Here is a 27645-nt window from a genome sequence, read left to right as displayed (position 1 = left end):
TTGCTGCGCCCATAACAATTTTGTTTTACTAGTCAGGGTTGTTAGTCCTGAACTGAACCACCCAACATGGAGAACCAGCAGACTATTCGTAGTCTGACCTCTACCCTTTGAACTGTTTGGGTGACACTGCCAAGACAAAGCATAAAGCCTTGACTCCAGCCGCCATAGCTCTCCAGGTCGCTGAGGCACGCAAGCATCCAAACCACAAGGTTGTGATCCTCTTGGAGCAACCTAGCCTCTATTCTCACAACTGCTGCCTCTTCAGTCTCTTAATATAACAGAGGATTAGTTCACCAAATATCAGTCGGAAATATATTTCTGCACACCAAAGAACAGAAAACAAAATGATGAGAGTTTTTTTTTATTTGGCAAAGAAATAAGTATTCTTTGTTTATAGATCTAAGCTGCAGTAAGCTTAGATTAAAAATACAGTTTCGTGATAAGGTACAGAAGTCTGCTTGTATATTTCTAACTGTGGTTTTTAAAATGAATTATTGCAATAATTTACATCAATACTTGATTACATTTTCCAAGGGAAAAAACTATACCTCAATAAATACTGCCAAAACATTAGAATGGACATACAAACTTCAACATTCAAAAAAAAAAATTGTAAGACGCTCTACAGTTTGAAAACATAATTTAAAAGGTTACAATACCTATTACAGAGAAGCTTTTGCCAGCCATTATATAATACCACCCTAAAGCATCATGATGCACCAATCATACAGCATTGTTTAGTGAAGAAACCAAATGTTCAGTGGTGTCAAAACATTGGAATGACCTCATTCTTTCAATGACAATGGACAAAGTGCAACTACAGCTTTTGTTACATGTTCAATATTATTTGGAGATTATTGGCCCCATCAGAGGGTCTTGGAAAGACATCCTCGGAACTCTCCCAAGAATGAAGTAGGATGTTAGTATGCTTTCTGGTTTAAGTTTCCTTTTCTCGCCCTCCCCTCCTAACAAGCTTACGTGCCTTCTTTAACTGGTATGAGGCCTTTGCAAGTCTTTGACCTGGATTCCTCTAGGATATTGTCTCACAAATTCCATTGGCAGCATCTACATCCAGCTTACTCCAAGCCAGATCATTCCATTTGCTGAACCCCAAGGTCGCACTCATTAAAAAAGGTGAAGGATATCTTTGCAAATGCGATTTGAGACACATTGGTATGTAAATGATGCCGCGCATTGAACGGAGTCCTTTCTTTTCTCAAAATAGCCTTTCGTTCCACATCATTGTAACTTGAGCTGACCACCTCCCACTGCTTCCTGCAGTCCCACTGTCCTCACATCACAGTGCAGCTTCGCGCCTTGTCCTTCCGTAAATCGGGAGCCACTGAGGACAGTTCTGGTCTGCTGGGCACGTGTGAAATTCGTTTTGTGGCCCGCTTTGATTGGTTGCGCTTTACGTTTTTGTTCGGTTTGTTTACACAGGCCAGTGTAGCCACGTGAAAAATGTCTCTTACGCTGTTCTCTGATGACAACGATGAGCATTCAATGTATGTTGCTGCTCCAATCTGTTTGGCCATGTTCGTGCCCTGAAGAGAAAACAGCCATAAAGTCAGAAAACGACAGCATAGAAACAGGCCTTATGGACCATTTAGTTCATTCCAACCTATTTAAACTCCCTAGTTCCAACAACCTGCACCTGGATCAGAGCTCTCCATACCCCTCTCTTCCATGTACCTATCCAAACTTCGTATTCACCACCTGCACTGGCAGGTTATTCCACATTCTTACCACCCTGATGGAACGGGTTTCCCTCATGTTCCCTTCAAATGTCACATCTTTCACTCACAGCCCATGATCAGATTATTATTTAAATAGTAAAAGAAGGCAGCATGCTGCTGTGCAGAGGGCCTTGGGTGGGTTTTGTGCACAAATTGCAAAGGGTTGGTTTGCAGGTACAGCAGGCTATCAAGGCAGTGAATGGAATGTTGGCCTTCATTGCTATAGGATTGAATTTAAGAGCAGGGAGGTTATGCTGTATACGGGGTACTGGTGAGGCTGCACCTGGAGCACTGCTTACAGTTCTGGTCTCCTTACTTGAAGGATATACTGGCTTTGGAAGTGGTACAGAGGAAGTCTACCAGGTTGATTCCAGAGAGGATGGGGGTTAGTCTATGAGGAGAGATCGAGTAGCCTGGGACTGTACTCACTAGAATTCAGAAGGATGTGAGGAGATCTTATACAAACAAAATTGTGAAAGGGATAGATAAGATAGAGGCAGGACAGTTGTTTCCACTGGTAGGTGGGGCTAGAACTAGGGGATGTGACCTCAAGATTTAGGGGAGTAGATTTAGGACAGAGATGAGGAGGAACTGCTTTACCCAAAGAGCAGTGAATCTGTGGAATTCTCTGCCCAGTGCAACAGTGGAACCTACCAGTAAATATTCTTAAGACAAGGTTGGATAGATTTTTGCATAGTAGGGGAATCAAGGGTTATGGGCAAAAGGCAGGTAGGTGGGGATGGTCATATCAGTCATGATCTTATTGAATGGCGGAGCAAGCTCCTATTTCTTATGACCTCTAGTTATAGTCTCACCCATCCTCAAGAAAAAGCCTGCTCGCATTTTCCCTATTGACACACCTTATCATTTTGAATTAACAAAGGACTGAAACGTGGCCAAGATATTATGTTCAAGAATCAATGTTTAAACTTTAGGTTTTGAAGTGCAACCTTTTTAAAAAAAGTCAGTGCAGTAGCTCATATAATTCAGGCATCACTGGCAAAAAGTAATCAATATCCTGTAATGGGGATTTTAATTGGTTTGGATCTTCAATTGATAAATGTAAACAGCATATAATAAGAGCAAAAATAATCATAAATATTCTTATTTATTGATGTTTTATATTGAAGAGAGGAACCACCAACAGTACAATGCTTAGGGAAGTGATTGTGTATACAAGCCATTGCAGGTAGCCTAGACTCCCAGATGATTTTACTTGATTTAACTCACTCACACTGAAGCTCAGTCTTATTATCTGCTATGGGTTCATTATACTATTGGTGATACCTCTTCTCTAATATAAAACATTGATAAATATTTAAGAATATTTATAAATATAAACATAAGAATATTTATAAATATTTTTCCGAGTATATAAAACTTTGAAAAAAATTCAAGATTGCTTAATGTCATTTCTAGTACAGGAGAATGAAATAAGTTTTACTCTGGATCCAATGCCATACAGCATAGAAAGAAAAGAAAGATTGAAATCCTGACCATCAGGCTTAGAGGGACAAATCACCGAGATATTCTGCAGATGCTGGAAATCCAGAGTAACACACTAAATGCTAGAGGAACTCAGCAGGTCAGGCAGCATGTGTGGAAATGAATGGATAGCTGGCCCTTCTTCACGACTGTGAAGGAAGGGGGAAGATGCCAGAATAAAAAGGTGGTAGAGGGGAAGGAGGCTAGCTAGTTGACAGATGAAGCAGGTGGGTGGAAAAGGTCAAAGGCTGGAGTGGAAGGAATCTGATTGGAGAGGAGTGGACAATCAGAGAAAGGGAAGGAGGTGGGGACGAGGGGGAAGTCATCGACAGGTGTGAAGAGTCGGGAGGATTTGTTTACTGGATGGAGAAATCAATTTTCATGCCATCAGGTTGAAGGTGATTCAGACAGAAGTGGGATAGGACCACATGCAGGCAAATAGGGCCATCTCAGGTAACCATGGACATGCCATGTTGAAGGGCCTATTTCCATGCTGCATTACTAATGTCAAACCAACGCTTTAGTGCACAGACTTCATGCCAGTCACTAAGCATCAATCTTCTCTAATTCTACTTCAATTTTTTTCTCCCCACATTCTCATCAATGATCTTCAAATTCTATCACTCACATGAAAACAAAAAGTAATTTACAGGGCCAATTAACACACCATGTCTTTGGGATGTGGGAGGAAATAGGATTACTCAGCAGAAATTCAAACCGTCACGTAAAACTCCACATAGGCAGTATTTCAGGTTTGGATTGATGCCGGGTCATGGGAGCTGCAAGGCTGATGCTTCACCTTTAAACTGGCACAACAAAAACTCATGGGATGTCCCCACAGCAATCTGTTATGCCAGAGGTGTTGTGCGTTGAATTCATTATTCCCAAGCATTTATTTTGTGTGCATACCATTCACACTCCTTTGTGCCAGAACAATGGTCACGACTGAGTAATCAAAATCAAGACCTACCTGATCATAGGACACTGGATTCTGTCGGTGATTGGACAACTCCACTAATGTGGTCAGGTCTGTACGCAGATCTGATTTACAGCCAACCAACAAGGTTTTTGTGTTTGGGCAGAATTCTTGAATCTCGCCTTTCCACTGGGGAAAAAAAAACAAACAAAATGGTGAGCTTATCCATACATTGAGTCCACTTTTCCACCCTCACCACTGCAAAGGTAGCTTGTGGCTCTCAAATGCAATATTAAACAATTACAGAAGATTACAGCAGCATGTCAACAGTTGTGGCAATATACTCCAGGTGGAATTGTGCAGGTATAGTTCAACTTTAATATATATTGTTTGTTTTTTGACATGACTTTTAATCTATTTAATATATGCATATTGTAATTAATTGTATTTATTATTTTATTTTTTCTTCCTCTCCTGCATGTATTGCATTGAACTGCTGCTAAGTTAACAAATTTCACAACTCTTTCCGGTGATAATAAACCTGATTCTGAATGAAGTTCTTATGAGTTCAGCATGGATTTAGTGTATATTGGTTCTTTTGACTTGTGTGCCACTGTGAAAGGGAAGCATACCTTTGGGCTCATCGATACAACACTGAGCTAGCATTTTTCAAACCATTCCGGAAGGCAAGAAATCATGGTACTGCACATCTTTCTGCCAAACAGAACTTGTGCACAAATCAACTTATATCAATTTGCCTCATAAAACTTGTACAATACACAGCCAGATTAATAAGTATTTAAAACATCAGGAAGTTTTTTTTTAGTAATTTGTTACATGTACAAATAAGATCACAATTAAAGTTACAACTGATTGTGCTTTCGCTGTTACTGTGAACTGTACTGAATCCCAGTTACTGCACATTTCTCACTACACTTGCAGGGTTCTTAGTCTCTCAAAATCTAGGATGACTTGTTTGTACTCTGGTTTTGAGAAACTTGAGGTGTTGTTCCAATTCATGGCCAAGGTCTCAATTCCATCCTGACTGGTACAACTCCACTGAACAGTCATGGACCAGAGGCTGCCATGGAATCAGTGGGGAGTGCTACACTTCAAGGAAGTTTTCAACCTTTCCCTCTGCCTCTCTTCCTATGACAGAGCTCAGAATAGTGTACATGTTGGGAATTTAACAGTAGCCATACAGGTTATAGTCTGTTCAGTATTTACTTTCATATTGGAGACCCATGTGAAAAACACTTTATGTTAATATAATCAGAACAAAAGATAGTTTAGCCAAATAAAAGCATGGTCAGGAAAGTAGAAGCTTAAGGAAAAAAGAGACATTGGGAATTTCAGAGCTTAAGGCCGAGTTTAATGATAGGGTGAACATAGTGACTCGTGAAAGGTTAGGTGCCTAATGCAGTGCTCTGGGGGAATGGAATCACTGGCAAATGTTTGAAGACTTTAAACTAGGTTGTAAAATAGGTAGGTTTCAGATGACAGAAGGATTTGAACACTATTTGCTGTGTCATATGATGTTGGCAATGATGATCTTTCCATGACAGTGATTGTTCTTAGCAATTTTTTCTACAGAAGTAGAACATTTTTCTACATTGCCTTCTTTTGGGCAGTGTCTTTATTAGACGGGTGACCCCAGACATTATCAATACTCTTCAGAGATTGTCTGCCTGGCAAACACTGGGTTCAAAGTTTTTAAAATTTCAATGAAAAGCAGATACTAATGACCGATGAATTTGAAGCAAATGAAAGCCAGAAAGGCCAAGGACGCAGGATGTGGAATTTAACAAACAATAATTTATTGAAGTTGCACGGCTGGAGAGCTGAATTAGCTTAATCTGGAGAATCAGAGAACAGGAATGGAGGCTGCAGCAGCAGGGAAATGGGAGCAGAAGAAAATGTTAGAGAACTATAGCGGGCCAGTTCAGATGAAGGTCTTGACCCGAAACATCAACTCTCCACATCCCTCCTGAACCACCAAGTTTCTCCCACACTAGAGCTAGAAGTTGGCACCGAGAGGAAATAACTTCATTAGCCCCATTGTTGAAGTGTTCCCAAAACCAATGGACTCACTTTTCAAGGATTCCTCATCTCATGTTCTTGGTATTTATTGCTTATTTATTTTCTTTTTGCATTTGCTGTTTGTCATCTTTTGCACTCTGGTTGACACTGTAGTTGGGCGATCTTTTGATGATTTTTAATCGTGATTATTCTATAGGTTTGTTGAGTATGCCCACAAGAAAATGAATCTCAGGGTTGTAAATGGTGACATCTGTACTTTGATGGTAAAATTTTACTTTGAACTTTGTAATGGAGGACCTGAGATCGGGAGCCTGAGCCTGACACAGCAGCCCTCCAGCGAGTCTTGCATGTTGCAGACAAAACATGCTCAGGCACTGAGACTCCAGCCCTACAGTTTATAATCAGCCAAGAACTTTTTATATGCATTAATAACATCTGTTTCCAGCACCTTATCAGGCACAGAATTTTAAATCATCTGCTTAGGAGCGGCACCCTGGTTTTGATCTTGTTAGAAGGAATTTTTAACAAATTTAACTTGTCTCTCCAATTTTAGAGGTCCTTGAATTCATTTTCTACTTTGCCTTAACTGTTACAAAGAAAATAATCCCAGCAAATCCATTCTTTCCTTGCAGCTTAAATTTTACAGTCCTGGCAAACTCCAGCATCCTCAAATCGAGTGAGGTACAAAGGGCTGTTCAAGGGTGACTAGTACAATGATTAAAGTGGTCCAAAAATGATAATAAAGTGATTTAATGTCACAAATATTCAGTCTTAATAATACCAATATTTGGCAATAACTCCATTTGTTAACGTTTTTCCACACAATGAATTGTTCAAAGGAAGTCTGAAAACATCTTTTAGTTTTAAATTCATTCACCCTTATTTAAAGTGTGTACTACAATCTTGCATGAAATAGTGATTAATAATGTAATGGGTAAATTGATTAAGGCAGACAGAAACTCTATTCAATAGCTCACTGTGTCATTGCCAAAAGTCTACTATTAGCACCAATGTGTTAACTGCTGGCCAGGTCTTTCAAGCCAAGACATAGGTTGTGCATGAGAAACAGTACGAAATGTAACTATAATGGCAGAGATACAGCAGCCAAACTTCCACCAAGACTATCATACAGGTCATGTGAAAGACAGCAGAAACACAAAAGGGATCATATTATTAGGTTCAAAGCCAACTGGATTTTTAAAAGAACAAATGGCATGTGGGAGGGTTGGAAGCTGAAGAACATCTTTCCTATATTAGCTTCAAAACTTGCTCTGTATAAGTATACCAACAGGCAGCCACTGGAGAAGCTTAAACGATTGACTAATGTTCTAATGACCATATAAAAAGATTACATTTTTCCCTTTTGAATGTTATTATTCCAAATGAATGGGACAATCACACAAATATTGAAAGCCAAGAGTTACTGCATTTCATGAACATTTAAAAAATGTCAGTCATCTGTGCTGAACCCCAAATCAGTTATAAACATCCTTTATCATAATTGCCAACAGTGATTGATCTAGATTGAAAGATCTAGCACCGGTTTATTAGCCAACGTGGCCAACCTCTTGCCATCCTGATGACTCACTCACACTTCATGTGAATCAAGTTTAACAGGTACTGCAGAAGTCTGCAAACAAACTCCAGCCTCTTCAGCTGTACAGCATTCCAGACAGTGTACACAAAGCTGTCATTCTTATGCTCATTTAGAAAGTACATCTGTTTTCCTTCCACAGCAAAGTGAACATCAGCCATTTGAACTCCTGGTGATATTTCCTGCTGTTATAATGTTTAAATTTAATCTAGATCATTGGAATACATCGATTTTTGCTCATACCCATTTTGGCTTATTTTTATTTTTGTTTTTTTTTTAAAATGGGAGAAGTTAAATGTTAACGCAGAAACTAAATAGATTTCTAAAATATAGATCATGAGTCTAAGTCAATCAACATCAAAAATAATTATTAACAGGCTCACATAGTACCCTTGGCTATCTTGTTTATTGTAAAGAATATATGGAATCCCAATGTGCTTTTTCCTTCAGTGCCTCCTGCTATCTCTGTGTTCCACTCTTTTTGATTAGTTGTCAGCATGAAGGCAGGCACAGCCGTGATTACATTTCTATTCCAATTACATCACCACGTTCCACTAAGGTCAGCTCATTTCCGGGGAGTACCAGCCACAACCAGATCCATGTTGTCACTGGGTCTGAAATTGAGTCAACAGTTACTCAGACTTCTCTTGGGAAATGGATTCGTATCAACTTCAAAGGAGCTAGCATTCTCTACATAGTCAAGGATTTTGACTTGCCAGAACAATATTCAATGCACTCAAAAAAAAGGGGTGTGTTTCCGACATGAATATTGGAATGCTAGTATCGAAAGAAAGTCTTGAATATAGATGGTTAATTAAGAGAAGGGTCTCCCAACCTTTATGTCATGGACCTCTACCATTAACCAAGTCATCTGTGGACCCCTGATCAAGGGGTTGCAAATAAAATCGATCAAGGCATTTCCGTGGCTGGAATGCCATTCTACTTGGAGACACTGGTGTGAAATGCTATTAATTTCCTTTGTGCATCAGAATACACATTACAATTCTGTTTTGGCCATTAATTGATCCCAAGTCACAATTAAATATCCTGATGCTAAATAGGGAACATCTGTATTACACTTACCTTCTTAAGGACACTGTCAAGGGTCTCTGGACGACTTATATCAAAGCAAATCAAAACAGCATCAGAATCTGGGTAGGAAAGTGGTCGGACATTATCATAGTAGGGTGAACCTAAACAAAAGCAAGCCCAAACCATCAGTTAGACAATCACCATATTGCAGAAAGCACACACATCATAATACAGGCTAGAGACAAAACAAAACTGCTGGGGGAATTCCATAAGACCATAAGACAAAGGAGCCGAAGTAGGCCATTCGGCCCATCGAGTCTGCTCTGCCATTTTATCATGAGCTGATCCATTTTATCCTATTTAGTCCCAATCCCTGCCTTCTCACCATAACCTTTGATGCCCTGGCTACTCAGATACCCATCAATCTCTGCCTTAAATACACCCAATGACTTGGCCTCCACTGCTGCCCGTGGCAACAAATTCCATAGATTCACCACCCTCTGACTAAAAAAATTTCTTCGCATTTCTGTTCTAAAAGGGCGCCCTTCAATCCTGAAGTCATGCCCTCTCATACTAGACTCCCCCATCATGGGAAACAACTTTGCCACATCCACTCTGTCCATGCCTTTTAACATTCGAAATGTTTCTATGAGGTCTCCCCTCATTCTTCTAAACTCCAAGGAATACAGTCCAAGAGCAGACAAACGTTCCTCATATGTTAACCCTCTCATTCCCGGAATCATTCTAGTGAATCTTCTCTGTACCCTCTCCAACGTCAGCACATCCTTTCTTAAATAAGGAGACCAAAACTTCCCACAGTACTCCAAGTGAGGTCTCACCAGCGCCTTATAGAGCCTCAACATCACATACCTGCTCCTATACTCTATTCCTCTAGAAATGAATGCCAACATTGCATTCGCCTGCTTCACTACTGACTCAACCTGGAGGTTAACTTTAAGGGAATCCTGTACGAGGACGCCCAAGTCCCGTTGCATCTCAGAACTTTGAATTCTTTCCCCATTTAAATAATAGTCTGCCCATTTATTTTTTCTGCCAAAGTGCATAACCATACACTTTCCAACATGGTACTTCATTTGCCACTTCTCTGCCCATTCTTCCAATCTATCCAAGTCTCTCTGCAGACTCTCCGTTTCCTCAGCACTACCGGCCCCTCCACCTATCTTCGTATCGTCAGCAGACTTAGCCACAAAGCCATCTATTCCATAATCCAAATCGTTGATGTACAATGTAAAAAGAAGCGGCCCCAACACTGATCCCTGTGGAACACCACTGGTAACCGGCAGCCAACCAGAATAGGATCCCTTTATTCCCACTCTCTGCTTCCTGCCAATCAGCCAACGCTCTATCCACATATGTAACTCAGTGGGTCAAGCAGCATTAATGAGAAATGGTCAGCATTTCAGGCAGAGATTCTGCTTCCCGATCTTGACCGTCACTTTCCCCTCAGAGGCTGCTTGAACTGTTGTGTTCCTCCAGTTTGTATTAACAGTCTTCTGTTCTTTAATTTGAATACATTTCAAGTGGACAAAAATTGATCATGGTAGTTGAAATCAGACTGGTTTATGAAACGGAACATGCAGCAAGCATTTGTGAAGATATAATTGGGTTCCTTATGGAACTGTACCCAAAATAATTTTTAAATCATGTTTGTTAAACTCCACAAAATGAGACTTCAGTGATTACAATCCGATTCTTCAAATAAATTAATTGCCGACACCTTTCAAAGTCATACCTGTAAAGCAGTTTTTAAAAATTAAGCAATATTCACAAATACTTGCATTTTGCAAAGGTTTCTTGTTCTAAATCAGCAGGGACTTCTTCACAGTTGACCCCACACCCCACCCATCATCTCAAAATGAAGGAGATCCATTCCCAGCTCTCAGCAACAGAACTTCTTAGCACTAAGAAGGTAGCTTGGGTTTGATTTTAAAAAAACTTAACATCCCAAATCGGGGTCTTCTGGAGAAACCTCCTATAACATTTACTTATAAGAAACCACAAGCAAAGAGATTCAACAAGGCTCTTTAAAGCCATTATAATAGCAATTAGACACCAGTCAGATATATGATTAAATGTCAAATGGTTGTAAATGCAGATTCAATTACAAGTAATGAAGTAACCTGTTTGGGTAATACAGTGGATTCTGGTTAATTGGGACACATCAGAACCAGTACATTTTGGCCCAATTAAGTGGCTGTCCCAATCAGCCGTTGAAGTTCCTTGGAAATAGTTAAAAAGATATAAAAAAAAAGGCAAACTACCTCTAACTAAGAATTTATTTAAATGAAATACAGAACAAATTCAAACACTACAAATACCACAGTACTGTAAACTTGTGCATTAGGTCAATTCATCCAGTGTACGCTGCCATGTTCTTTTGATTGACTGTAAATGAACTAAATCACTGTAGACACCAACAGTAGATAATGGACAATTTTGAGGATTACATTCTCCAGGTTTAGATTTTCATTCTTATATTCAAGATGATTGTTGACCTCTTTAATTTTTTCCTAATCCCTAACTTGTAGTGAAGTAGTTTCATTTACAGTCCCGGTCGTTTCTGGCATTTCCAAGCCATGATGCTTGAAACCGCAGTGAGCAAAACAGTTCTGCATGTTCTTACTGCTTATTTCTCAGCAACTATTAGTGACAAAATCACTGCTTTTTGAACACTAACAAATGCAGCTAAGACTACTTAGAAACCACTTGGTCCTATTACTGTGTAGCATCTAATGGCCACACAAGTGCACTCGACTAACACTAGTTAAAAACTGTTTGTCAAGTCTTTTGACCCAATTAAGCAACATCCTGTGCTAAATCAACAAAGGGAATTTCAGCTATTTTCTCAATTTGTTCTTGTTCTTTAAAAGTTATCCCAAACAAGCAGCTGCCTTGATTAACCAATGACCGAATTAAACAGAATCCACTGTATACTCAGGATAGACACAGTCTTCAATAGGTTTATATTACCTGAATATGCAAAAGTCCTAGCATATCTTTGTTACATGTGGTTAGCCTATTCCACACTCCTTCAGTACATCATCCATATATACATACAGCACTCTGCTGCTCCACCCTCAATGTGCTGCGCATTCTTCTCACCTACACTCATTACATGTGCTGATCTACTGTGATGGGACACCTCCATTTTAAAATTCTAATCTTCATTTTCAACTTTGTCCATGCCCCTTCAGCTCTGCAACCTATACCAACACTGACAAACTCTGATCTGTTCTAGTTTTGGCCCCTTGAACACTTACTCTGCTTTTCAACAGTAGCAGATGTACCATTAGCAGGTTTTTGCCACGAACCCCAGAAATTCCCCCTCCGAACTTCTTACTCTCAAAAGGCTTTATACCTCTCACCAACACCCTTTTCACTTCCACACATAGGTTGATGCTGAAAATGCCTTTGATAATACTTCACGGGATGCGCCATCGCAATGAAAAGCCATGCATGATGTTGGTACTGACAGCTCTTCCTTCCCACCAACAGCCTAACACTGAATATGGTGTTGATATCTCCAAGGTGGATTTTGAAGATTTACAAAGATATTGCCAGAACTTAAGGACCCAAGTCAATGGGAAAGTTTGCAGACATTAGGACTTTATTCCATACAGTGTAGGAAAACTGGGGGGGGGGGGGAACGCGTGAGGGGAAGAGATTTGATAAAGATCTACAGTATAGACAGGCTTTTTCCGCTGAGATTAGACATCTAGAACTAGAGGTCATGGGTTAAAGGTGAAAGGAGATATCACTAATATGAAAATCGGCAAAAGGATTACATTAACTAAAATGAGCGAATCAAAGTACACAATTACTAAAACTACTAACCATGGTATATTTCCACTCACAAAAGGAAAGCACAAGTATTTCTCTTTAGGTACTGTACAAATTACCAATGACCATGCAACTAAACTGACTGCACTAAACACTTATTGCCACATACAAACTTGCATTGTATAATTTGAGATTAATGAGAAAGGAGGAAGCAAAGATTGGTGGCCTAAATGTAACAGGTTTATGGTCTTAGCCTTTAACTCTCCATCGTCAACAGAATCACCAGTATCATGTTTAATATCACTGGAAAAAGTCATGAAATTTGTTGTTTTGCAGTCTGCATGGGTTCATTGTCCTTATGAAATCTATTGCAGAGGGGAAGAAGTTGTTCCTAAAACAGTGAGTGTACCTCCTCCCTCATGGTAGCACTGAGAAGAGGGCATGTAGGAATCTTAGCTGATATTAAAGCAGTTTTAGCATCTTTACCATAGTCTATCGACAAGATTGCAAACAGGGCTAGCAATTGCAGACAAAATTAAGCTGGCTTAACTCACTTCTTTTGGTAAATACATTGAGTGGTCACTTTTAGGTATACCTGTACAACGCAAATATACAATCAGCCAATCATGTGGCAGCAACTCAAAGCATAAAAACATGAAGACATGGTTGAGAGGTTCAGACGTTCAGAATGGGGAAGAAATGTGATACAAGCGACATTGACCATGAAATGATTGCGGTTTGAGTCTCGGAAACTGCTGATCTCCTGGGATTTTCACCAGCAGTTTACAGAAAATGGTGCAAAAAAAAACAACAAAGAAAAACCCAGTGAGTGGCAGTTCTGTGGATGAAAACACCTCGTTCATTCGAGGTCAGAGAATGGCCAGGGTGGTGCACGCTGACAGGAAGGTGACAGAAACACAAATGACCAAGTGTTACAACAGGGTGCACTACAGCATCTCTGAATGCATGTCAAACCTTGAACTGATGGGCTAGAACAGCAGAAGAGCACAAACATACACTCAGTGACCACTTTATTAGGTACATGAGATACCTACTGAAATAGCCATTGAGTGACTCACCCAATAACCCCTTTGGCTCAGTTGTTCTCTCACCCAACCATACAACTTACGTTGATATCAGAATCACCAAAATTTTGATTCTGCGAACAGCTATTTCTACAAAGCCATCACTCGGAATGCTTTAAGTGCTGCATTTGAATAATGTGCCACTCCAGTCATAGCTGTGCCATTTCATATTGCAGCTCAACACATTTAAATTCCTCTTCAGAAAGTGATCGCATTACTTTCAGGAGCAGAGTCAGGCATTGACTGAGGCATCATCACTGCCATTTGCCGAAGCAGCAGGTGTGGGTCAAGAATGAAAGGCTAAGCTCAGTGAAGTCAAGCTCTGAAAGGCTGGCATTAGCCATTAAATGCAGTATTATCACTTCACCACAATGGGATAAACTTAATGGAATGGGCTTAGAAAGCACATTCAAATGAGAGGTAAGTCATTAAACTACTGACAAGAGCTTCGACTGCTCTACCTTCACCATTCTCACAGGTTCTCCCTCCCCCCATTTTCCAAGCACTACTCTGTGCTGTAGCTCTATTGTAACACCCATCAATCAAACCAAGTGGACATTGGGTTGAAGAGTACAGTGGGTAGGGCAAAAATCCCTATTTAGTAGCCAGGAGAATCTTACAATTAACTTGAATTTTGTTTTAAACAAAAAGCAGTCTTAATCTCTCAATTTTGCTGTAGTCATTAGTAGAACAGTACATACAAAGCTAATGTGGTCAGACCAGTCTACTCCACAGAGTTTCCTTTGTATTGCATCAAGCTGCAAACAGCAGAGGCATAATCATGTGCCATAGATCTAAATGACAACGACTGGGAAATAGACACAGACAGTGAGAATCTACTGCCAATAAATCAAATAGGTATTTTAACTGCTCAAATTAAGATCAAGGGACGAATTGCCTCGACCTGAAATGTCGACTGTTTCAAGATCAAGTTTATTCACCTTGTACGTTACATATATAGGAATTTGCTGTGTCGACACATCAAGCAACAAAAAAAAAAAGAGCATTATAAATAATAAACATGAGAGTCTGCAGATGCTGGAAATCCAAAGCAACACACACAAAATGCTGGAGCAAACTCAACAGGTCAGGCAGCATCTATGGAAATGAATAAACAGTCGACATATTTGGGCTGCGACGCTTCTTCAGGACTGCAAAGGTGGGGAAGACGCCAGAGTAAAAAGGGGAAGGAGGATAGCTAGCAGGTGATGGTGAAGCCAGGTGTGTATGAAAGGGAAAGGACTGGAGAGGAAGGAATCTGATAGGAGAGGAGAGTCAACCATAGGAAAAAGGGAAGGAGGAGGGGACCTGGGGAGGAGATAAGCAGTTGAGAAGTGGCAAGAGGCCAGAGTCTAAAGTCTTGATAAATACTAGCATATATTTACAAGGCAAACATTATAAAAAGTGGTTTAAAGTGTTTACAGTGCAGTGACCAATGTAATAGATTTTAGGGCTAACTAGAATGATTGATCGGATTAATTGCCTGGGGGAAGAAACTTTTAAAACAGCATGAAGTTTTTGTGTAATAACCCTTTGGCACTCTCTAGAAGGGAACTGTTGGAAAAGGCAGATTGCTGGAGTTTATTCCCCTCCATCGATGCGGCTGACCTGCAGAGTCCCTCCAGCACTGGATGTGCTTTTCTGAGGCCTCCCGGTTTCTGTAGGACCTTGTGTTCAAAGAAAACTCATCTACCTTTGATCCAGAATCTTTCAGGTCTGGGAATCTGGATCCACAGTGAAGGAACTGCTCTGCTCTTTACTGGATGACAACACTTCCCCACACAATACCGGGGGGGGGGGGGGGGGGGCGGCAGTGAAGAAAGAAAGCACATTTCAGGTCAATCATCTTTCATCAGGCATGATTTTTGGTAGAAAAACTCCAAGATGTTGTCCATCTTGCTGAGTATTGTCTGCATTTTCTGTTTTTTAATTTCTTATTTCCAGCCTCAATAGCATTTTTAATTAGTTCTTTTTCATTACTTTACTTAATGAAATCACTCATAAGGACTAAACACTAAGGTTTTAAATTCACATTGCTAACCAGATGCATCAATAAGTACTTGTGCATCAACTAGTTACATTAGGACAATAGGAAAATATATCAGTAAGCATACTCAAAATTTTCTAACATTTACCTTGGTGTTCTAGTGAATACAGGGCCCAATGTACTTTATGGCTCCTTTTCTCTGGCACCAATTGTCTATGACAATTTCATTGTCTATGCTTATCATTTGAAAATTAATGCAAGCTTTCCTGTTTCATATTCAAGACAATTCAAATTCCCGCAGTGAAGCAAAGGCAATTTATCTAGATTTTACCAACATTCCCATGCGGGATTAAATGTAGCCTGATCTCTCATTACCAATCATCCGAGAACAGCACTTAACAGTTACACTGGATGCTACAAACTCTTAAACAGGAAAAGTAAGCTCGATCCAAGGGCCATTGGACAACACTAGTGGTTTTAGGATTTCACAACTTCTAACAATCAAACACAGCAGATTTCACAGATGCTGGAATTCCAAAGCAACACACAAAAATGCTGGACTCGAGGAAGAGAGCAGGTCAGCCAGCATCTATGGAAATGAATGAACAGTCGGAGTTTTGTGCTGAGACCCTTCTTCAGTACTGGAAAGGAAGAGGGGAAGATGCCAGAATAAAAAGGTGGGGGAGGGAAAGGAGGATATCTGAAATCAATTGATAAGTGAGACCAGCTGAGTGGGAAAGGTAGAGGGTTGGTGAAGGAATCTAATAGGGGAGGCATATGAGCTATGGGAGAAAGGGAGGCGCACGCTGCACTCTCCATGCAGATGAATGGGCACAATTTTAACATGCAAGCAAGTAACAGGCAGCTTCACAGGGCCCAGCGCAGTGTGCTCGGTCATAGGCTTGAGGGAACAATGCTCATGTGAACCTTCCCCTCCCCCCACCTTTGTATTCTGGCATCTTCTCCCTTCCTTTCAGGCCTGAAACTAAACAAGGATTTACTGAGGAAATAGGAGATCAGTGCGTTTCACAAATAGATTTTAGAATATTGATACAAAGGTCAGAGATATCACGAATGGGGAATTGTTCCAGAAGTTAAGATGGATAAAAAGCAGGCTTCATCTTGACAAAGGGAACAAAATTCCAACGTAGTTCAGTATTGCAGCACTTTTAAAAGCCAATGTTTATCACAGCTGGTAATTCTGCTAGTACATAAAATAGAACCTCCTTCACTGTACCTCTAAGGTCCATGAGTCATTACCTAAATGCTTCTCATAGGACGCAGATGCATAGCGGTTAAATTACAAGGCAAAATACAAAGAGAACTGGATTACTGATGTGCAGCGGTTAAAGTACAGCACCAGAGACCCATTTCAATCCACTGCCATCTGCAAGGAGTTTAAACATTCTATGGCCATGTGGGTTTCCTCCAAGTGCTCTGGTTTCCTCCCAAATTCCAAAGTTCTGGGCATGTTATGATGGCACCAGAAGGATCCAGCACCTGCAGCACACCCCCCCCCCCCACCACACTGCCAGACTGTTGGTTACTGACACAAACAATGCAATAACCAATCTTTAATTTTTTAAAGATATGTGCTCAAATCACACCTTCACAACTGCAGCTAAATAAATGTTGAATAAAATAAAAGCCACCATCAGAAAGAGTGATCACTTCTGAAATTACGAAATTTCTCCTGTTCCAATAATGTTTTATCAGGAAACGAAAACCTAATTTCTTATCCATTCTGATGTAGATGACCCCTGGTCCACAGAAGTATGATTGACTCAACTGCCACTCAGGATTAGCAAGATGTTTTTGGATGGCCAATAAATGCTGATTGACAGTGACACAGACAAAAAGACCCACTAGTTGCTGAAAAAAAAACAATTGTTTTTGAAAGGACAATTTGAACTTCTCTGCAGATTACACTTCTTCATACAAGCAGTGTTATCATTAGATATCTTCAATCCTAACTCTCTTGGTCACTTTCAAATGAAATCATGTCAAGCACTGCTATCTATAAAATAATTGGATTTCCTTAACTTCATAGAATTTTGAATTTCAACAGCAATTAATCAAACTCATGAGAGTATATTAGAACTGACTCATCTCAACTACGTGCTTCAGACTGCGTATGGAATATCATGCAGCCAATCTAACTAGTACCCAACCCAAAAACATTCATTCCAGGAAGGAATAAATGAATTATACTCAGTACATTATTGAATTACCCTCATGATCCACAACTAATCTTGTGAAGTCAAGAATCTACTCTTTTCACATTGCATTAGCAAAGAATTTGATTATCAATGTACAGGTACCAAGTGGCCAGTGTTTACACATTATCTTATGCTGTTGTACAGGTATTACACACATTTTGCAGTAATCTGTTGAAAAGAAATTAATGCATTTCATAATTATATCACTATCTGATGGAAACACTAATTACAGCATAATACAAGACTAAAGGGCCTATTGCTTGAATAGCAATCAGCATTTTCTAGATAAAGGGAAATGGGTCTTTCACATTTCACCCATCTTATTGTTCGGAGAATGGGATGAGGGCAGATTTGGACTACTGTTTCATTAAGCCTAGTTGTGATAAGATAAGCACTCAAGACCACCGTTTGTGACTTAAGATGATTTTAACAATGCACAGAATTGCAGTTTTACATGTTAAAAAGTAGCTGGCCTCAAACTGTATGCCATTGATACTTACAAACTGTATTAAGGTATGCATAGTTATTTAACTGAGCATAGAGTCTTACTTCTGGGACCACTACATTTTCTAATATAAACTGTATTAAGGTATGCATAATTATTTAACTGAGCATAGAGTCTTACTTCTGGGACCACTACATTTTCTAATAACAGACTTGTCCAAATTGGATCAACAAACTAAGTTGCCAGCCAGGCTGTGTTGTATGCTGCATTGAAAGCATTTGACAATACTTTCCATTAAAACAGCAGTTTGCACTACCACTAATGAGAATCTAATGAGAACTACACTGAACTCCAGAGTAGAATAACCATGCTTCAAGATTCAAATAACATCAAACCTTTTCCTAAAAAAACTCTAGCATTTTAACTGCACAAAACAGCAGATCAGTTACTTGAAGGCTCACACACTCTTAGCTAGAGAATATTGTGCTGCAATTGTTCTAGATAAGAGTGCACAGTCATTTAAAAAAAATGTCTTTCACAGATATTAAATTGGACATAGAATGGCCTTGCAGAAAAGCCAGGTCTGACATCAAGGCCAGCAATTTCCAACTGTGAGTTGTGATCAGATGTGGTCAAATGAAAGTTCAAATATAAAAACAGAACATATCCCTATCACTGATGAGGCCATTGTTCCCAAGAGTTTGATATCCAGGTTAAGTAGATGTGAATGAATAAACATAATTTGATTATCTACAGTTCTTAACTAGGACAACTCCAACAATGTGCTCTTGTAAAACAGACAGAAGCTCAAGAACTATTATACCGCCCAATCATCAGGCTCCTGAACCACTGTGGGTAACTTCATTCAATTTAATACTGAATGGACTCTACAACCTACAGACTCTCCTTCAAGAAGCCAACAACTCAGGTTTTCCTATTATTTACATTTTTGTACATTGGCTGTGTGTCACGTATAAAACTTCCACAAGTTCTATTGTATTTCTTTATTTTCCTGCAAATGCCTGCAAGAAAATGAATCTCAAGGGAAAACATGGTAGCATACTTGCACTGCGAATACATATACTTACTTTGAACTTGAAGATTACAGATTTAAAAACCTTGATCTCCCTGGGGCTCTGTATTAGCAGGCAAGCAATCTTGAAATAGTCAACTAAAACTTCTAAAGTACTCGCTCTGATTCAATGCGGAACAATGTTTTGGATTCCATTGCTAGTACAATTGTGCAGCATTGGAAAATTATTAATCATTCGCAAATGTCGCAACTAATTGGCCTAGAATGGGGAGCAGCCTGACAACCCTGTCCCAGGTCCAATTAAAAGTATGGAAATTTAGCTAATCATGATTACAACTTATCCAACAGATCTTTTTTTATTAATCTAAAATGCAGTTGAAAGACCTCAAAGTCATTGAAACGCCTAATACATTAACGCTTGAAGTATGACACTATTACATAATCAGTTTTGGCAGTGAAAATCCAACCAGTACTATAATGCTAACAACAGAAAAAAATTATTAAAACACTCAAGTTGAATGCAAGTTTAGTAATCTTTGGAATGTCTCTGAACAGTCTATTCATGCAGTCAGTTTTTGAAAAGCTTTTAATCAAGAGAAAGCAGATGTAATTATACCAGGATAATATGAATAATTTAAATAGAAGTTGGTGTCATTTCCTAATCTTTATTTAACACCAGTAGACCTCCTTAGAATGTTTTACTCTCAAGGAGAGAACTCAGCCTCATAAGTCATCAACTTTAAGAAAATTCCACTGTTACGTAACTAATCCTTGGACTTTGAAACAACGCAGACGATACGACGTGGGGACGATTTTGAAGAGTTCGGAAACCGACGTCTAGGAAGTCTGCCGCGAGGAGGGATGAAAGCGAACCTTGCACAATGGCAACCAATTTGCACAGGGGGCGATATTCCCCTCCTGCCGCTTCGCCTAGTAAAGAGATTGATTTAAGCTCCGGACAGTTTTTAAGGGTCGTCAACGCAATTCCTGGCATACCAGTCTGGAAAGGGAAAATGCCAGCAGTGTTGGATCACAAATGGAAACCATTTGAAGAATGCCTGACGGACACAAACCTCTGCAAGCAATTAAACTCCCTTGGTGGTTATCTCGGCTCTTTGATATGCCTTAATGATGATCCTATAACCTTTGCACTTATGCCTTTTAAAAGTCAATTTAGTACCGAACAGGCAAGCTAAGAATCTGGGACCATCTTACACCCGTCCACTGCATTCTGTCTAAAATGTGTTATAAATTCTGCTTGGAATGCGCCCACCCAGCATTACAAAGCGCTCCGTTAAATACACTGCGTGCGCGCACAGTGGACGACTTCACCGATCTGACATTCAAATAAATCCGTGTATTACAATAAGAGTTTTTAATTAATCAAATCGTTTTACATCTCAAAGCTTTACAGAAATCAAGAATATGAAAAACGATTTTATTTTCCATCAGCAATGTCGACTTCGTTTCTGAGGCTGAAGGTGAATACATAGTGGTTAAAATAGTATCGTTTCACCAAAAAAAAGGGAGATTCTTTTCTCTCCTATCACATTCCCCAGTCCCCTATTCCTTTAGACTGGGAAAAAAAAATAGGTAACGGCAGGGAGTGTGGATATCCGATTCCCCGCTGCAATATACTCATCTCCCAATCACCAACAGTCCCTTACAAAGTAATGAGAAAACGTAGGTTATCTACCTGCCTTTCTAGTAGCTAGAATTATTATTACCCACGCCCTTCCGTAACTGGACCCACTGGCAAATTACGCTCCAAGCCCAGTTAGGACACTTAAGGACAATTATTCTTGTCCCGAGGAAGTCTTTATTCGCAGATCTTTAGCACATTCATAATCTAAGTGAGAGCGGGGTTTAAGAAACAATCGTTAAACAGAAATAAAACCCCCCCAAAAAACACCGGGCTGCTAACAGTTTGACGATCCGTGTTAGATACCAGTTAGGAAACACGGATTTTCACCACAGGTCAAGGTCCAAGGACTTTACAGACGTAGGTTTGACTCAAGAATGCTTAAAATTCCTCGCGTTTTTTTAAAAATCTACCATACAAGGTCAAATCCGCGAGGAAGACGGAACTTGTAACAAAATGAATCCAGAAGCCGGCATGCTTCTTACCTGAAGTATCCCAGAGACTTAGTTCTATTCTCTGCGTTTCAATTTCAAAACTCGCTGTGTAATTTTCGAACACCGTGGGTACATAACTCTAAACACAAAGAATAGGAATGGCTTTAAAATATTGATTTAAACATTCAAATTCAATTAAATCAACCCAAACACTAGTAAATACTTAAAATAAGCTTTCGTGTAACAATTTTATTTTAAATTGGAGAATATATAATTATCACTAAAAAGACGGCTAAAAATTAGTAAAAATAGGATGACCACCAAGAACTGCTGGTATGAAATAATAACAAAACAGTATAAAATTAGATGAATCCTCAAACAGGTGCGCTACAAGATTTATTCAAAAATCATGCAGTCGCCCAGTAAACCGGATGGGTGACATACCTCTGGGAAGCAATCCTTTGCAAAAACGTGTAGCAACGCGGTTTTTCCACATTGACTGTCGCCCACCACAACTATTTTGCATTTCACAGTTTGACTATCCATCGCGTTTTTGGTGAGTTTCTGGCTTGATCTTCTTTCCTTCATTGACGTGGATTTGGAGGGGGTGTTAAAACAATAAATTTTCGCTGGATTGTACGTAGAAACAAGGGTGATTTCGTCCAGCAAATAGAGAGCTCCAGACCTGCCTGCCTATACCTGTTCCCCACCTCCGGAACTACCCACAACTGTTTCTTACTTGGGCGATGTGCACCTCCTAATATAACATCTCTCTGCCAATCCGAGAGCTCCGTCACAGAGATGGGTAACAATTAGTCCCCGCCTTCTTCCCATATAAGGATTGTAGTGCGCTTTGTATTTTCTATATTCGGTGTGTATTGAAATACAGGGATGACTCATGCCGCGCTGGGTACAGTAGTCAGATACTCAGTCTTTGTCACGATGAGAAATGCAGTATCCACTACAACTCCCGAAAGACACCGCGTTCCATCATATTCCGGCCCTACGCCAAGTCCCGCCTCTACCAAACATTGATTGGCTCTCTACCAATTCCATTGAGAATGTTGTAGCGCCCGCCTTCCTCCAATTCGCAGAGTGAGCCGCTTGGTCACTCTTCCTGTCAATCAATGTGGTGTGTTGAACGTGACCTGTCAGCGAGAAGCAGACAGCCTGTGTTGGTGCCATTCTGTATATTTTCCTAGTTTTGGATACGCTTCCATTAATTTTAAATGTTACCGATATTACTATTGTAAAAAAAAATTCATTTCATCCCTATTGTTTCGACATAGGCAGGTATTTCTTATGCTGGTAATGTTTCCGTGCCTATAGTTTTATTCACCACGCTGAGTACTGGTCCGGGTGCACACGGCTTAGTTTGCATTATCACAAAGGGGTCTCCACGATATATGGCTTTGCAGAACACTGGAGGAAATGTGCATTGTAAACCATGATGCACCTTTATGATGTGACGCACAGAGTAATACCAATATATTTGCACACTAATTCTCATATCTTAGGCACTATCCGAGTTAGACATTTTCACATTTGGTTCTAATAAATAGACTATCAGTTTCTAGCTGTTATATGTAAATCAAAACAGGACGACTTCACCAAATAGAACAAAATTAATCCTAGGATTAAGTAGAGGAAAATAATCTTAAATGTAAAACTTTTAAACAAGAATCGCGCCTGAAATGGGGGAAAGGTAGATCTGCAGGATTTCACACAGCGTGGGGTGGTGAACGTAGAATTTTCCAGACAAATTGAAAGTTTAAGCTTCTAGGCGCTGCTTGTAAAACCAGTTAGAAGATGAGTGGTTTGCCTAGACACGTTCTGCCACGACGTTCGCAAGGAGCATTTCGAATAACGTGGTAAAGCGTATTTAACTGTCGCCCTCTTCTGTCTGCGATCGGAGCACGAGAAGATCGGTAGGTCTGCTGGCCAATAACATTAAACCAGAATTGCAAAGGGGAAACTAAGCACAAAGAAAATCAAAAGCCGCGCATCTATTCCCAATCTGGAGTTCGGACCAAGAGGTTTAATTATAAATAGAATCAGCTTTGTGCAGGAAGCAATTATACTGATGACAAGAGCACAAACTTTGGGTTCGGAAGTGTGAGATCAAAATGCCTTTAATAGACACATTGGAAGGAATGTGTTTTCTGGAAGCAGCGGGAGCCGGGAAATACCCGTCACCAGGCCTGTGGACAGCATTTGTAGAAATGAGTGCAATTTCTTTTCCCGCGTGGTTTCAATGGAAATGGCAAGGCGTTACATTTGGATACGCCGGACCAAAAAAAATCCCCAGCCACGAACAGTAAATACTGCAAATATTCAGCCAGTCTGCCGACATCTATAGACATCAGCAAAACAGGTCAAGTTTTAGCGTGGATGATCTTTGATGACAACTAAGGTTTTACCGGCAAAAGAAGGAGGTTACGGAAAGCATGTGATCGGGATGGACGAGTGGAGAGACTAAGTGGCAATAAGTGACCGTGAAGGGGCGGGGGCGTTTTGCTTTCACACAAAAAAAACTTACATTATAGACGACAGCAGCTAAAAATATTGGCTGCGATGCATCATCTGATGTTATGACACGGCCATGAAAATATTTAATAAATGGATTTCTTCCCTTAGGGGATGGAACGCAGGTATTTTATTGGCTCCGTGCCCTCTATAGTAGGGGAATATAGCCAATCGAAATCGTCCAATATGCCCTTGAGTACGAAACCTGATGCGATGTCACTTAACCAATACAAGATATTAAAACCTTTGGTCAACACCAAATAAAGGCTTGCATGCTATAGGTTAAGTAAAACAAGTTGATGGAGATGCTCGGTAGGTCAGTCGGCATCTATACAGAGAGAAACTGAGTTAATGTCTCAAGACAATAGACCTCACAGTCTATGTAATGTCTTTCATGACCAAAGTCATTTGTGGCCTGAGGTAAAATGCAGTCATTGTTGAAACGAAGGAAAAGCAGGAAATTCTTTTGATCTTAGTTTGCACCAATTATTACAAATAAAGGAATTTGCATAGAATTGTTCCCAGTTTAACACAACCCAAGTAAGTACAAACCATACAGATTCCACAAAGTCCAGATACATTAATGTACATGTAATCTTTATATTAACTTTGGGTATGGATTTAGAGTCATTTAACACTACAGCACTGAAACAGGCCCTTCAGCCCCTCTAGTCAGTGCCAACTTCTCTTGGCTTTCTTGAAAATACTGTAATCTTTTACATCTGGGAGAGTCTTGTGCTGAAACTTTAATTACCACTACACAGGATCGGATAAAGCTGCAGAAAGATATAAACTCAGCCAGCTTCACTATGGGCACTAGCCTCCAGAACACCTTTAAAAGTTCATGCCTCAAAAAGGCGTCATCCGTCATTAAGGGCCCTATCACCCAGGACATGCCCTCTTCTCATTGGTGCCATTAAGGAGGATGTACAAGAGCCTGAAGATACACACTCAGTATTGTCATGAACCTATGTACACTACCTCAGTATTTTACCTCTCTTTTTGCACCAAGTATGTAATTTATTTTATATATACTTATTGCACTTCATTATTATGTATTGCAAAGTGTTGCCAATGATATTAAATCTGATTATGTTATTTAATACACAAAATAATTGAAATTAAGCAATTTAAAATGGAAATGAGTGTGCTCCGACAGCGGTATTTTGCTGGGGGCAATTGCATCCTCTTATCTCATTAAGCCTGATTCTGGCAAAGAAATGTGCTGAACACAATAGGCTCATTATTTTCTCCATTGTGAAGAGCATAGATCTACAATTATAACGTATTTACATTTAAAGATGTGCGGAAAAATCATTCAAAACCTGACCTTGGCAAGAGAATTAACCACATTTACAGCAGAAAAATGCTCTCACCTTAATTAGATGAATTGACATTGCTGACTGCAGTACGGTGCATTTAATGGTGAAGCTAATCTCTTGTTGCTGGATCAAGACCTTACTTTGGCAAACTCATAGATAATCCCAATAGTGAAAGAGATGAATGGTATTCCACTTTAGGACCTTCTGCATTGACACCAAGTGAGACATGACAAGCAGGGCATGACCAATTGAAAGAACAAGGCATTGGGCACAGCGGAAGAGGAATGGCATCTTCATCAGATGAACTTTGCTATCAAGAATGAGCTAATTCGGACTCAGCACTCACCCTTCCGAATTGACTCACCTTTGCTTCATTTTAACGCAGATACAACATGAAAGTTTTATTTTCTAAGTGGGGTGGAAATCAGAGGGACAAATGGAGTTGGAAGTCCTTGTGCAGGATTCCCTAAAAGTTAGCTTGGGGGTTGACTCAGTTTTGAGGAAGGCACATGCAATGTCGCAATCTCTTTGAGAGGACTAGAATATAAAAGCAAGGATGTATAACAGGCTTTATAAGGCACCGGTTACACTGCACCTAGAATGTTGTGAGACGGATGTGGAAGCCAAGTCACTGGGTATATTTAAAGTACAACTTGACAGGGTCTGAATTAGTAAGCAGTCAAAGATTACAGGGAGAAGGCAGGAGAATGGGGTCGAGAGGGATAATAAATCAACCATGATGGAATGGTGTCGACTCGATGGGCTGAATGGCCCTGCTCCTATGTCTTATGGTCGAAAACAGTTACAAGTGCAAACATCTCAATTCTTGAAGCTTTGGATGATGACAAAGGGGACTTCTACTCTGATATTCAAAAAAATCTTGGTCCACACCCCTGAGGGAAGGCTTTCTGGTCCTCCTGGCTGACTTCAACCCTGGGAATAATAAGGAACACCATGCTTTCAGAAGATGTGATCAACATGGACAGAGGAAGGAAGACTGATTCCTAAGTGATTCTTCCACTGACAAATTCTTTACACACAACCACATCATAATAAATATCTTGTTTTGTTAGCGAGACAAGCGCAAAACAATATGACAATACCACCAGTCCAAACTCAGAACCTACTAGATTAGATCATCACTGAAGTGAGGGACGACAAGGACCTCTACATCACCCTCACAGCTTAACAGGCACCCATGATTGCTGGATACACCACTACCTAACCTATACTGTTATCATCATCAACCCAGCCCTGAAATATTATCATCAATTCAATTACTGCCATAGATAAACAATATTGAATCTCTCAAGGATCTCTCATACTGTATCTGGCTCTTCTCAGACAACACCTAAGACCATAAGACATATGAGCAAAATTAGCTCACTTACCCCATCAAATCTGCTCGGCATTCCATCATGGCTGATCTGTTATTACTCTCAACCCCATTCTCCTACCTTTTCCCGCATAACCTTTGTTCCCCCCACCCAGCTAAGAACCTATTACCTCTGCTTTACATAATCTCAATGACTTGGCCTCCACTGCTGTCTGTGCCAATGAATTCCTTCAATTCACCACCCTCTGGCTAAAGAAATTCCTTCTCATCTCTGTTCTAAATCGATGTACATCTACTATTCTGAGGCTGTGTTCTCTTGTCCTCGACTCAGCCACTATAGGAAACATCCTCTCTACATCCACTCTATTTCGCCCTTTCAATATTTAGATATACTTCAATATGATCCCCTCTTATTCTTCAAAACTCCAGTGGGTACAGGCCCAGAGCCATCGAACACTCCTCATATGTTAACCTTTTCATTCCCAGAACCATTCTCGTGAACTCCTCTAGACACTTACAGATATCGTATTGACTCCCAATCTCCCAGATAGTGTCCGCAGGCTGCCCTGAATTCCACCTGTACACCATGACCCTTGCCCGCCAAAATACTGCTTACTGTATCTGTCACAGGCACTGGCAAAATAGCATTAACATTGTTCTCTGTAAAATCCTCCATATTCACTGTGAACCAATCCAGTAATGCCTCAAATTTACAATACTTATCCCTTTCTTCAGAACTTTACGTGCTTTTATGTTCTTGTCTCTTTATGGCCTCACACAGCTTCCCAGCTCTATGATCACCACCAACAGCTTCCCAGCACTCCCCACCCTCCACTTCACGTTCAGTGCTGCTCCAGATCTGGGCTCTCGAGCACCCATTCATCTTCCACCCATAATCGGTAGTCACCCCTGAAGTGTTCTGGGCCCAAGCTCTGAATTAGGAATTTTCTATCCATCTCCCTAACCTCCTTTATGATACTGATTTAAATCTACCGCCATAGCATTTTGCATC

The 27645-nt window shown here is 40.1% G+C and overlaps 1 protein-coding gene across 1 annotated transcript; it reads right to left on the bottom strand.

The window, feature by feature from the left end:
- Positions 1-351: 351 nt before the first annotated feature.
- rnd3b (Rho family GTPase 3b) lies at positions 352-22199 on the bottom strand. The gene is made up of 5 exons (XM_063048583.1): positions 21894-22199; positions 21501-21588; positions 8855-8964; positions 4192-4326; positions 352-1544 (listed from the first exon to the last, which is right to left on the bottom strand). The coding sequence occupies exons 1-5, from the start codon at positions 22035-22037 to the stop codon at positions 1293-1295; spliced, it is 729 nt and encodes a 242-aa protein (XP_062904653.1). The 5' UTR covers positions 22038-22199; the 3' UTR covers positions 352-1292.
- Between the last annotated feature and the right edge of the window lie 5446 nt (positions 22200-27645).

Source organism: Mobula hypostoma, chromosome 5, assembly GCF_963921235.1.
Source record: "Mobula hypostoma chromosome 5, sMobHyp1.1, whole genome shotgun sequence".
NCBI lineage: Eukaryota > Metazoa > Chordata > Chondrichthyes > Myliobatiformes > Myliobatidae > Mobula > Mobula hypostoma.
The sequence above is the reverse complement of the archived record's forward strand: the minus strand, read 5'-3'. Positions and strand labels throughout refer to the sequence as shown.